Raw genomic sequence first — 14,707 nt, forward strand, 5'->3', positions numbered from 1 at the left:
GTGACAATATCATCAAATACTTTTACATATATATACATGGCAACGGTTATAACATATCAAAACATCCAGGATTATCTCCTCTGAAGCAACTTTGCGGTATGAAATACGCATATAGAAATAAAATTGTTTCAAAATATTTTTAAAACTTGTGATTAAAGTTTTAATTTAATTTGTGCTTTGTTATTCTGTATACTTAGTTATGGTGCGTTTTGAAAAATGTCTACATATATCAATGGAACATACATCATAAGCCTGTTTTTCTAGTACTTTATCAGTCTTGGAAAGTAATTCATTTTTATATTTCTTCAAACAGAAACATCAGAGACTGTGTGTAGGACACACACACACACACAACACACAAACAACCCTTAAAGATGAAAAAATGCTAATCCATATTACCTGGTAAATAAATAATCTAGGTAATCTAAATTAGTCTAGAAAATAGAATTACAATGTTATGTAAATGAAGGATTATTATTTTAAAAGGTGAAGTCCCCACTATGTATTCTTGTTGCCATGCCCATGTTTTATCACCTTCATTTTCTTTGATTTCCCTTTTCAGGATTTCTCCTCTGTTCTTTCTTTGGTCCATTATAAATCTGAATTCCTACTAATAACTAATCAAATATCTTGTCTTTAGAATCAGATCATCACAGGTTATTTCCATTTTTGTTCAGTGCTTTCCAGGCAGGAATCTGACTCGGTTCCTTTTTCATTCGAGCATCTTAAAATGCACAGATGTGAATCAGTGTTTGTCATGGCCCCACAATAATGTCAGCTATCACTTCCTAGAATTGTGTTCATTTTCTAAATGGATTGGCTCTTCTATTATTGAAAATTTAATTGGGATTCCTTTACTATTTCACTTTACTTTCCACAGCATTAACAGAGTTCTGCTTTTACTTAGTATTACAAGCACTAATGTGGAATTTATATTTGGGGTGAAATTCATCTCTGTTAACAAGTTCTGGAAATTTATTTCCACAGACTTATAAACATACATGCATACAAACATATATACATACACACATAAAAGGGGGTAGCAGGCAGGATTCCACTTACAAATTCCCATTTCAATTTGGAAATCCATTTTAGGTATCATAAATGTGAACCCCCATATTCCAATCAAGGATGAGGGTATGATTCCCTCAAATTGGCCAAGTAACTGAGAATTCCTCCAAATGTATTTATTGCATTATAGGGGCTGGAAGGAGGATTAGAGAGATACAAATATATGAAAACAAAAACTATCAAAACTTCCCACACAGTTGCTTTATTGTTCATGTCCATCTTCCATTGCCTACAGTATTTCTCATCCTCTTTGCTATCACAGAAGGAGTTGGCACTGGTCATGCGGTTAATCGATCTCCTGCCTTTATTTAACACACAGAAAGAACAAATTGTTTTAGTAGAATGACTTTTCTTTGGAATCATCCTTTCCATCATTTCCGTATTCCTTTATAGAAATCTGCTCCTCGCATGGCCAAATGAGAGGTGGGTACATAATTCATAAGCTTTCTCTTTCTTAGTGAAGCCTTTCTTGCTCAATCTGTTTAAAAGAGTAACCCTACCCATTCTGCACTGACCAGAATTTTTTATCTTCCTTCTTTGCTTCATTTTACTTGATACCACTTATTAGTATTTGACATTCTATACACTTACCTACCTACTTTGCAGACTGCCTTTGTCTCCCCAGTGAGCACCACGTGGCAGGAATTTGTCTCTCCTATCTTCACTGCTGTATTCTTAGCATCTTAGAGCATCTAGATCTATACCTGGCACATTCTATTCATTTAACAAGTATTTGTCAAACAAATGACTGAGCTAAAGTGTCATTGGAGTAGAGTAATAGAGGAAAAGAGAAACACTCATTAGGCCTAAATCCATTTATTTGTATTTCAAATATCTTTCAACTCATACGTTTGCTTCTTCTTAGTGCCACTGATAGACGGTTAGCCTCATGACAAATTCACTTGTTTATAAAAACTGCATGGATAATTTCTTATATTCTGTGATTTTCATACTCAAGAAAAACTTTGTAGGGAGTTATTATTATATGTTTATAATAATTATTTATATTACATGTTTACATGTAATAAATTATATGTATATGTAATGATTATAATTATAATCTATTTATTTGTTTTCAACTTTTTATTGATTTATAATCATTTTACAATGTTGTGTCAAATTCCAGTGTAGAGCACAATTTTTCAGTTATACACGAACATGTATATATTCTTCATCACATTTTTTTCTCTGTGAGATACCATAAGATCTTGTATATATTTCCCTGTGCTATACAGTATAATCTTGTTTACCTATTCTACAATTTTGAAATCCCAGTCTATCTCTTTCCACCCCCCCCCTTGGCAACCACAAGTTTATATTTTATGTCTGTGAGTCTATTTCTGTTTTGTATTTATGCTTTGTTTGTTTGTGTTTTTTTAGATTCCACATATGAGCGATCTCATATGGTATTTTTCTTTCTCTTTCTGGCTTACTTCACTTAGAATGACATTCTCCAGGAGCATCCATGTTGCTGCAAATGGCGTTAAGTTGTCGGTTTTTATGGCTGAGTAGTATTCCATTGTATAAATATACCACATCTTCTTTATCCAGTCATCTGTTGATGGACATTTAGGCTGTTTCCATGTCTTGGCTATTGTAAATAATGTTGCTATGAACATTGTCTTTATTAAAACAGCAGTTATCTTCCATTTCTCCTTACTAAGAAGAATGAAAGCATAGAAAGAGTTCTCGACACCTTTGACAGTGGTTGAAGAAGATTATACTCTGAAGTGAAGAAAGCCCTGTAATAGTGTTCCCTACTGAGTTCCAATGAGAAATGTTCTTGACAATCCTGTTCTGAAGCGCTTTGCAGATATGTCCCTGCACATTTGCCCAGCCCTACAAAAAGCAAGATGCCAAAGCACAGTGTGCACACTGAACAGTTGGAGGCCACCTATAGCTAAAACAAAAAGGAGATACAAATCTTCACCTGTTAATAATTAAATTTAAATTATAAAGAAATACAGTATATTGTTCTATAAGATATTTTTGGTTTTGGTTTGTTTGTCTCTTTGTTTGTTTTGGAAAAGCATGAAGCTCTCTGGTTAATTTTGATCAAGATAACCAAATACAGTTTATTTCTTAACAGGGAAATATCTATCAGATTCATCCCCTACACGCCATATGGTTTTCAGATGATTTTTAAGCAGAAAGCTACTATGAGGACAATGAAATCAAATGTAGCATATGGGCAGGATAAACAATCTTAAGAGACAGAAATTGCAAAGTAAAGAAAGTCTTTCCTACTCAAGTTGGCATACTGATTTTCTTTCCCCAATCTTACCTCCTCCCACTGCCAGAGGTTTAAAATAACAACTCACGTTTTTATGGTTCACACACTTCATGAGGACCAGCTCCCGGTAAGCTCTCTTGGCATGCGTTTGGTTCTGAAAGGGTCTGCTGAGCTTCTTAATGGCCACATTTCTGTCAAGGACAGCGTCATATGCAGCACTGCAGAGATGCAAACATGATCCAGAGTTAAGAACAAAGGAGCCCTTAGAATTCCTGACTCAACTAAAGATAGGGATAGGGAAAATATGAGTCAGGAATGTACTCAAATACCTGCTCCTCAAGTCCAGTGTCAATCAGACTGTAAATAAAGACATGAGAGTGACTAGTATGGAAACATTCTATTTGCTAGGAAAAGAAAACAGCATATAATTGCATCAGTGAGTGGGGAACGAAAGAAGAAAGAAAAGTGTTCAACTTTCCCACTAGCTGTGTGACTGTGGCAAGTCATTTAATCTCTCTGGGCTTGAATTTCTCATCTACTGATAAGATAATATCGATTATTATCAATATCTAATAATATCTATTATAATGTGATATTAATATGTGATATTTAGCTATAAAACTTTAACATTCTCTGGTTATTTTGAGTGGACATTCATTCTTTACTCATTCGCAGGAACCAGTTTTTAAGGTGTGAGATTAACTGACGTGAATACATAAGTGAGCTGATGCTCAAAGTGTATTAACAATAACAAAGCTTGAAATAAGGAACACAACCAGAGGGGATTTCAGAAGCATAAATAACTACATTTAAATACAAAGACAGAAATGAATGCTACTAACATTTGAAGTTTTCAAACTATTTGAGAATGATCATTTACCATGCTTTGAAAAGGCAATCAATACAGAGTATTGTTTGTTTCTCCCATGCTCAGAATACATGGCGATCAAAAAAGGAAATGAGTTTCTTCTTGCTATTATACCTAATAAACCCACTCACAAAATGTTTCCCATCCCTGCAAATTTGGGTTATGCTGGATTTTGTCTTAGTTGCCAGGATGGAAGGCAGCAACCAGTATCCTACAGATCTATTGAATTGAAAGTGACATTGACCAGTTAGGGCTCATGCCACTAAATTGAAAGATAAAGAAAGGAATAACTGTATTGTAAGATAATGAAAGACTCACAGAGTAAGGTTGTACAGTCAGAGTTTATCTGGTCTATGCCTCCATTTAGTATTTACTCCTCTCCAAAACATATTCATCAAAAGTTTGACCAGTCTGCTTGAGCATCCTCAAAAATACAGACCCCTTTGTATCAAGGCAGCTCATTCTATTGTTGGACAGCTTTGAGAGTCAGAAATGTCATCATTCTTATGAGCAGAGTTATTTCTCTGTGATTTCTATTGATTACTGTCAGCCCTGCCTTCCAGAGCAACTCAAAATAAAGTATTCCCTTTTTATTATGATAGACCCATAATGTTTGAAATCCTTTAAAGGACTGAGCACAATGCTCAGTCTACTCTATACGCATTCAGTAAACACTCAATAACTCTTAGCTTTTCTTATTTTCCCCCTAAGTCTTTTCTTTGTTAAGCTAAATATCACCAGTGTCCTACCACCATTTGTCAGAGTGTGATTTCAAGTCCTATTACCATCTGGTCAGTTTCCTCTGAATATATTCCTGTCTGTTGATACCCTCTGAAAATGTGAACCCTTGACTAAATAAACATTGTTACTCTAAGCATGGAGTGTCAGTAAAGACTAGAGAAAGGCTATTAACTCCTTCATTCACTTGCTTGCTCATTCAATCTGTTGACACAGTTAATACAGCTAAGTCTGTCCTGGCTTCTTGGGTAAATACATCACACACTATTGACACACAGTGAGCCTATGCTAATTAAAAATTCTGCCTTTTTCAAAATTTCTGCTGTTATTCAACTCTGTATGTCAGCACTGGGACTTCTGTTCTTGCGTTTGTTCTCGCTAACCTATCAATGGCAGCATGAGTAAAGGAAAGAGTCAAAGGAGCCTTACAGGTAATGCACAAGGACAACAGTGAATTTGGAAATATAGGAACTGAACTTGCTTTCTGAAGTTAAGAAATTGTATCAGCAGGAAACTGATCAGATGAAGTAGGAGGGTATAGCTGAGTTGTAGAGTGTGTGCTTAGCATGCATGAGGTCCTGGGTTCAATCCCCAGTACCTCCATTGAAATGAATATATAAACCCAATTATCTCATCCCCCAAATGAAAATAAATTTTTTTAAATATTAAAAAACAAGCCAAAAAAAACAAACCAAACAAAAAAAAAGGAAATTGATCAGAACAATCACCTTAAAGAGAAAGACTAAATTTTAAGCACAAACAATTTAAATCATTAAAATATCTAGCAAAAAAATAGTAGTCAGTCCTGTGGACCTAGGAAAGAGTCAGAGAGGCAAATTCTGGTTCGCCTGGCCAAATAAGAAAGTGCTCTCCCAGATAGGTCCAGGGATCCAGTCAGCCACGCAGACATCCCTATTGTGATTGTTGGAGACTGCAGCCAGTTAGCAATCTGATCTGTGTCTCCTTGGGCTGACTCTATCCTCTGCAGTCAAAATTCTGCTTATCGGGCTCTCCTTCAGAATTTTGCATGCAAGAATTCTGCCCATGTTTGGTTAGCTTGGCTATTACATATCTCATAATTTAATAAATTGGCATCTGGTTTCATGTGTGAGCCTTTAGTGAGGCTTGTCAGTGTGAGTTTGAGTCCCTGAGATACTGAACAGATCCTGCAAGACAGTGAGCCCAAGTGGGACAACTGAGAAAATGCCGCCCTGTGGGGATCCTGGCAGGTTCTTGCCAGTTTCTCCTAGAAACATGGTGACGCTCTCTCTCCCTCTGGTACCTCTTTCTTGAAGCAGTTCCAGGTCTGAATCTCAGCACTGCCCCTTACTAGATGGGGAGCTATGACCAATTCATTTACACTTTCTGGCATCAACTTCCACATACTTAAAAACAGAGATGATAATAACCTGACAAGATTGTTGTCAGTCATAAATGATGTAGTAATATATCTACAGTGCCTCACCCAGAGCGAGCACTCAATAAATAATGACGATCAGTATTTTCAAAGTCAGTGTCCTTGGTGGAGCCACTGTGTAATGCAGGCTAGGATAAAAAATAACTTTTTATATTTATGTGCTATAATTGGACATCTACCTACTAATCAGCAGTTTTTAATCTTTCTACTAATCACAAATCCATTCAACTATACCACTATCTTGACCACATTTCACAAGTTTGTCCCAGGATATAAAAGTTTGAGGCAAGAGCTTTGTTAAAATCCAGATACATTATAGGTCTGTAGTTCTATTACTTACCACTCCAATAAGCTATCTTGTATGATTTGTTTTTAATGAAACCTGTACTCCCAGTGATCACTACATCCTTTCCTAATGACTTACAGAGTATATTTTCTAACTAACACTAGGACCAATGTCAAGTTCATCAGGTGTCTCTCATAACCTCTTTCTTCCCTCTAAAGAAATAAGAATATTTGCCTGTCTACAGTTGTATGGAATACTGTGCTTTGGCTCACCGAAATTCCATTTATGTCCTGCATCATGCCTTCCTGTTCTGAAGAGACTTGAGAGCTACACATACAATTCCTGGTTGCTTTTGCAGCTAGTACTCTGGATTCCAGTATGGCCCTGCCATGCAGATGCAACCATGAGAGATTCATAAGGCAAAAGTGAGGGTGGTCATCTCCTAACATTTCTCGGTTGGCAACAAGGTCTCATGAAGACGTGAGATTTTCTTCTGAAGCAGCGATTCATGTCACTGTCCAGATGCCTAGGTGAGAAGAGAGGTTGAAGCAGAGGCAGCAGTGGTCTCCAGATTCCGGGGCCCCATAACCAGCATGATGGAGTGGCGATGACGGCAGTAACGAGTGCACAGTTCCAGCTCTGTGCTTCCCAAATCTCGGTTACAATCATGTATTCTGGAAGTTCAGTTTTTCAGAGGTGGCAGCTCCCCTGGCAATTCAGCCCTCTGGTGTCTGGGAGTCATTCCAGGAAGCCCAGACTAGAGACCACTTCTCCAGGCTTTCCAATGATTTTGCAATCACCCAATTTACCATATTAAGTCTTTACCTACTTATAATGTTTCTGTCTCCTGCCATGAACCCTGGCTGACACTACAATCTTTCCCATTTTCTGTAATTCCTCAGTGATTACTGGCAGCAGTTTAGCAAACACATCTGCAAATTGGCATCCCTGCTGCATAGTCACAAATTAATCTCTGAGAGTTTTCCATCACTCTTGTCATTCTTTTTTTGTGTCTTGGTTTATAGAATTCTACTTTTTTTTCTTTCAGTAGTTTTTCTTTTGTCATCTTGCAGGTAAAAAAAGTTAAAAATCTTTATGAAGATTTTCCAGCAACTTCTAGCAACTTTCCAGCAATTTTGCTAAACATATTCTAGCAATTTCTTGACATACAGTACTAACTCCACTTCTACCAGATTCATCCATAAAAGAAAGATATAGCCTTCTGTTGTTTTACTCCTGTCATTTAATCCAGTTTTATAATGCAATAAAATCATGTCTACTTCCTTGAATGTATTTATATAAACACACACACACACACACACACACACACACACACACACACACACATACACACAAAACACATCCCTGTAGGCAAGTCTTGTTCTCAACATAAAATCCATTGTTTTGCTTTTTTCCCTTCTGGTAATTGCAGATAACCTCTTGCTAAATGTTCTTCCTAAGTCATAATTATTTATTTGATAGTTTCTCTTGTTCCCCTTCCCTATTACATTTAAAATCAAATGACATATAAAATGTGCTTGATCACATTACTATGTTTGTGGCCAAAAAATAAAAAATAAACAAAAAATCTCTAGGCATTATGAGAAAAACTTTATGTGTTAGAAAATAAATTTTTTTAAAAACTTTACTGAACACCTCAGGCATCTTGAGCCATAGCTGGGTAGGGCAAATTCTGTCCTGGAATATATACTGCACCCTTCACTGCTCTTTTCCCATGTTCCCATGTTCTCACTTTGACCTTTTCCCAAAGCCAAGACTTTAATTGAAAACTATCAAAAAAATCTCTACCCAGTGCCCTCAAATATCTCACTTTTATGCCCAAACATTACAGTCTCTAGTCATGGCCAACCTGCAAAATCACCTCTACCTCAGGGTTTTGTAACTGTTTCTTCTGCCAGGAATGCTCCTCCCACATCCTCACTTGCCTGACTCAATCCCGTAATTCAAGTTTCAGTCTAAATATCGTCTCCTCAGTAGAGGCCTTCCCTAATCCCCCATCAAAAGTCAACAGATGGAAAGGGGGAGGGATAAATTAGGAGTTTAGGATTAACAGATATACACTATTCTATATAAAATAGATAAACAACAAGGACCTCCTGTATAGCACAGTGAACTATATTCAATTTCTTGTCATAAACTATAATGGAAAAGAATCTGAAAGTATATACACACATATATATGTATAACTGAGCCACTTTGCTGTACACCTAAAACTAACATTGTAAATCAACTATACTTCAATACAAAATAAATTTTTTTAAAAAGCCATCAGTTTATTTTTGGATTAATTTGTCATTGAATTGCTTGGCTAGATCAATTTGCTTATACTTTGTTAGGGGTGCTTTTGATTACAAGTAATAGAATTATGACTAATAGGGGCTTAACTATTAAAGATATTTGTTATATTATATAACAGGAAGTTTAGAAGCAGGCATATCTAAGTTTCATTATACATTATAACTCTCATGGGCTCTAGACATTTTTGGTTTCTGATTTTCTGAAAATTGTTTCTCAGCATGTTGGGGGGAAAACCCAGGAACAGGAGTCCATTAGTGCATCAAAGGGCAGTGCGGGTGCTGTGACGCACTGCTAAGATTCCCCTTAAGGAATAAAGGACTTTATCCCAGCCGGTGGGAATGCTGCTAGCAGCCCCTCAGCTCTGAGCCCCCTGTGGTTATAACCTCAGCTGAAAAGAGCTGCCCAACCAAAGTTACACTCTCTTCATGAGCAGCCTTCAATCAGTGACTGATAAACCTGGGATTATAAAAGCCTGGCCACCTCGCCCCAGTTTAGGACAGCTGGGAAGGCTGATTCCCTCTTCAGAATTCCCAACAGGGTCACCTGAGGCTTCCACTGAGATTTCACTGCAGCCAAACTTCATTCTCTGCTTCCGTCCTTTCCTTTTAAACCCCCAAAACACTCCCTAATAAATTTTCTGCATCTGATCATCATCTCAAAGTGTATTTTCTGAGGAACACAACGATTGACAAGCAGTAACTCACAGTCAAATAGAGCAATCAGCTGTGGAGTTTGCCTGGATCTTTTTCTATGCAAAAGGCAGGATCCCCTTGTGGATAAAGGTGGCCAAGATTTGTAAATATTTTTACACATACACGTACATAACTTTATGCAAAATTTATTACAAAATTTTGGAGACAAAGCAGATGTTGAAACAAAGAGTAAAGATGCTTCAGCAAGGCAATCAGCATTTTCTTGGCACCCCTTATAATTCCAATTGAAGAACAACTTTTTGTAAGTAAGTCCTAAATTTCAGATGCATTTTTTCCAAAATCACTTAAAAACCTTTAATCATAGGATTTAGTGAATGGAGCATCTCAATACTTCAGCTCTTAAGAACTTTAGGGAATAGATATTATTATAAACGAATACTTGTCAATAAAAGCACACTGAAATGTGGTGGAAGGAACTGAAGCAAGAAAGGCTGAACAAATCAAATAATAAAAATCACATTGAAAAAAGTCTTCTTCAGGAAAATACCAGTGAAACCAAATGACAGACAAGATAGGGCTAAAAAGTTTCAGTTGATTACAATACATGAGTATATATGAAGAATAATTATTTTTCTCATGTTATATTTTTAATATTTAGGTAATCAAATGTGAACACATTTTAAAATTTTATTTGCATTAGTTTTTTATGTTTTACGTAATTTTTTTCAATTTCAATAGTACTATTTTGACACCCACCAATGTATTTTAGTGTGCCTTTCGCTGTCTAAGTTTTCCCAATTTAGAAATGATATGGTCTCCCGCTACTGATGGCCACTGTGCTTCTTGCTAAAGAGGATTTTGCACATTGTTTCCACAAGACGGAAGAGGCAGAAGTAGGTCACTGCTCTTCCAGGGTTATTCTTACTACATTCTTACCTTTGCCTATTTCCTGGCAATAAAATTCAAAGTCTGATTCATATTTAATAGTTTTATTTTAATAAGATTTTCCTTACAAATCTGCATGCAAGTTAGGTGAGTGTCAGAACCTGGATGATGTCAGAGTCAGCTAAGGAGTGGAAGTATATTGAGCACATCATCTTTATTTGTGCAAGAAACTTTACTCTGAAACGGTGACTCTCTGATTGGCCTTGTAGTAAACATGCACTATGTCTAAAATTAACGGAACTAAAGACGGTAAGAGGTTCCTTTGGCTCAGAGGTCGGTACTATTTCTTGACACCTGCCAAATTAATGAGACCCATTAAGTGACCCACAGGAATTGCAAATGGTTCCTGCACACAGGACATACAATTATGACAGGAATAAACTGCACTGCCCAGCCCATGGGCCTAGCCTCTGTCCCCCAAGGCCTTCCCAGCACAGCGTTTCCTGCTCCATGCTTGCCCTCCATTAATCTGACAGCTGGTGCTCACTGCTAACTGCGAATGACCCCAACACCTCTGGACTCTAAAAATGTGAATTAGCTATTCCTTCCAGCCCCTGAACCGCTTTCCTTTGTTACTGCTCCGTTCCTCTTTATCTACTGTTCATTTTTTCTTTATTCACCTCCCCTACTCTGACATTTGGGCTGATACTTAAGAAACTGAATTCTACCCCTGCAGCAGTTGATCTGTGCAATCGCTGTGGTACACTTACCATATGATGCCCTTCAGTACATTTTCTGCTGTCCTCAAAGTTGTTGTGCTCCTGGATGGCCTGAAGGATTTAGCGCCATATCCCCTACATGTTTACTGCATGGAGTTCTATTTGCTACTGCAAAATGTTTATTTCCAGAGCTTTAAATATGTTAGGAAAATGGCATTAAATAAGCTGAGGACAAAAGTTTAAATAAACCAAGTAGCACATTTTAAATTAATGTTGTGTTACTCAAGATGCCAAGATACTATCTTCACTAAGATGTCTTCTAAAGCTCCTGATTCACACACACAACTATCTACTGATCACCTTAATTGGATGTCTCAAAAATATTTGAAAATTAATATGTCCCAAACTGAAGAACCTCTGACCTCTCTCTTAACCTTAAATTTCCCTCCTCCAGTCATTCTCTTAAATACCCATCTGTTCAAGTGCAGAAGTCACCCTCACTTTTCCTTCTCATCTCCGCCCGTATCCAATCCATGAAGGCCCGTATTTACCTCCAATGTATATTTTCAAATTAACCCACTTAACTCCATTTACATTATCACGTCTTACAAGTACTGCAGAGACTGCCCTTAAATGGTCTCCTTACAGAAATTCTTGCTTCTCTCTAATCCGCACCTCACCATCCTCATCAAGTCTCATTACATCTAAATTGGGCTGGCCCTGCCACGTTATTTTGTGTCTGAAACTCCTGCTTATTTTTAGTGCTTATCAAGAAAATGCCTTAAAGTAACACAGCATTAATAAAATAACTAATAGAACTTCATAAATTGTTACGAAAATTAAGTTAGATTAACTTAAAAAAAATAAACTGTCACACTGCTTGATTGTAAGTCCAGTGAGGGCAGGAGCCACCTGAGTTTTGATCACCTTTTCCCCACAGTTTTACTGAGACATAACTGACATATAACATTGCATTAAAGTGTACAACAAAATTATTTGATATACGTATATATTGTAAAATCGTTATCACAATAATCCTAGCTAATGTTCATTTCATCACCTCAGTTACAAAATTTTTTAATGAGCAGTTTTAAGATTTACTCTCTTCATAACTTTCAAATATACAGTACAGTATTGTTAACTGTAGTTATCTGGCTGTGCATTGCACCTATCTTATAACTTATCTATTTTATAACTGGAAGTTTAGACCTTTAGAACACCTTCAACCATCCCTCCTCCCACTCCCAGCCCCGTCTCTGGCAACCACCAATCTGCTTCGGTATCTATGAGTTCAGTTTTTTTCGATTCCACATAATGTGTGATCATACAGTATTTGCCTTTCTCTGACTTCCTTCACTTAGCATAATCCCCTCAAGGTCCATCCATGTTGACACAGATGGCAGGATTCCCTTCTTTTTTATGGTTGAATAATATTCCACTGTGTGTATGTATATATATATACTTTTTTTTTTCTTTATCCATTCACCCATCAGTGGACTTAGGTTGTTTCCATGTCTTGGCTACTATAAATAATGCTGCAATGAGACTTACTCACCTTTATTTGCACTGAGAGCACAGTACAGTGTCTGGCATATAGTTGGCCCTAAATAAGTATTTTCAAACAAGTAAGCTAATTAATGATTGAAATACTCCTAATTGTAGAGCAAAATGAATTAAAGGTCTCAGATTTCTACAAACATGAGTCAAATCACTTTTGAATATTTCTAAAGTCATATGCTTCACCTTTATAATTCATGTAAAATTTGCATTTTGATCTCATATAGATCTGTATTTGTTTTAATATAAAATTTCATTTCCCCATCAATCTCGGTCTTCACATGAAATCTGAGTTCCAGGAAGACCTGCCGTATCCATCACGGGGCTGTGTGTGCTCTTGGTGTGCTGTACCAGCACCCTCCCTGGTCTAGTCCTTACCCTGAAGCACAGAATCCAGTTTGAAAAACGGAAGATTAACAAATAGGCTGTTTTCTTTTTACCCAAATTTTATTAGCATTTCTATGCAACAATTACGTGACTGTATCTTCTTCCAGCAGTAAATGTTTTCCTAATATCAAATAATTTACCAGATTTGGTTTAGGTAAGATCAGCTAGATTCATCCTCACATTGATAGCTACCCGCGTGAAGCCTGGGTAAACCCAAAATGTGAAGACTTGATATAATTGTTAACACTAGGTCAAAAAAGTGTCTCCACATAGGCAATTTTGATTTTCTTTTGATGTTATTCAAGTATTCATGGAAACTGGGATTGGGTTTCTTCCAGTAAGGAGTTTTATTATTTATATAGCACAGGCTGTTGTTAACTTAGACAGGAAATCCCCTGGGTTCCTAAGTTTTATGTATGCAATAACCATCTAAGATAGGCACTTGTAGTATCCCCATTGTTCAGATGACAAAACTGACGCTTAACAGTAACAACCAGTATTTATTGGTTCTAAGCAGTTCTTCTCCCAATTCATTGACTTCTAAAGTTCTTAATACTTTCGGATATGAGAGCAATCTTTCACCCCATTGATCACCAGGGTTGATTTGGCTGATCCGGCTGGCTAGGCGAGTGTCTCCTTCCTCCCTCACCGCTCCACGTGCGTCCCTCCCGAAGCTGCGTGCTCGGTTGAAGAGGACGACCGTTCTTCTAGGTCAAGGTCAAGGGTGTACGAGTAACTGTGCTCCCCTGCTACAGCCTCCAAACAAGCTCTCTACAGGTCTTAATACTTTCTATATACTAACTCATTTGATCCTCACTAAAATCATACGAAATAAGAATTACTATGATCTCTTTATAGTTATTTTTACCATTCTTGCAACTTTTCTACAAGTTTAAAATTATTTCAAAATAAAAAGAACATCTTTATTATAAATATATAGGAGCACAGTACATATTTGAAAAATTATAATGTAACTGATACATGACTGCAACATTGACATCTTTTAATTTTTCTCCAGTTTGTCTAGACTTTATTAGGATTTTCTACATTTTCTTTATTATCTTTATTACCAAATCAAAAGTTACAAATCTTTGCAAGCTATTCCACTAAAATGACAGCTTTTCTGATTTCTAATTTTACAGTTAATTCATTCTTTCATTCATTTACATATTTAGTCAACAAATAGTTAAATAATATTTAGATAACTGAAAGAGTTGATAATAGAAAAATCACTTCGTGATAATAACTAAAATTTGCATTTATTGTCTAAACAGATATTACCTAACTTGCTGTATTTTTACAGAAAATTGGGAAACTAGTAGAGCTAAGGAAACTGAGGCAGAGTGGTTAAATAATTGGCTCATGAAACAATTAGTGCATGAGTACTGGGGACAGAACGCTGCTAAAGCTTTACTCCTCATACTTACAAAAGAAACAAAAATTAGGTTTACAGAACATAACAAAATATAAACAAATTACAAAATTGTTTTTGATTAGATGATCAAATTCTTAGAGAAACGTGACAAAACCAGATAAATGGCTAGTAACTTCTGCAAGTGTCAGTTGTTTTTTGT

General features: G+C 36.5%; 1 protein-coding gene across 28 annotated transcripts in view; it reads right to left on the reverse strand.

The window, feature by feature from the left end:
- Nucleotides 1-14,707, reverse strand: part of MAPK10 (mitogen-activated protein kinase 10) — a 441,650-nt gene that overhangs the window by 72,778 nt on the left and 354,165 nt on the right. For all 28 annotated transcript variants that reach the window (XM_045525000.2, XM_045524995.2, XM_074346840.1 and 25 more), the window contains one exon: nucleotides 3,393-3,522. In XM_045525000.2, the coding sequence (XP_045380956.1) occupies nucleotides 3,393-3,522 (130 nt within the window). The remainder of the gene's footprint in view (nucleotides 1-3,392; nucleotides 3,523-14,707) is intronic.

This window comes from Camelus bactrianus, chromosome 2 (assembly GCF_048773025.1).
Source record: "Camelus bactrianus isolate YW-2024 breed Bactrian camel chromosome 2, ASM4877302v1, whole genome shotgun sequence".
Taxonomy (NCBI): domain Eukaryota; kingdom Metazoa; phylum Chordata; class Mammalia; order Artiodactyla; family Camelidae; genus Camelus; species Camelus bactrianus.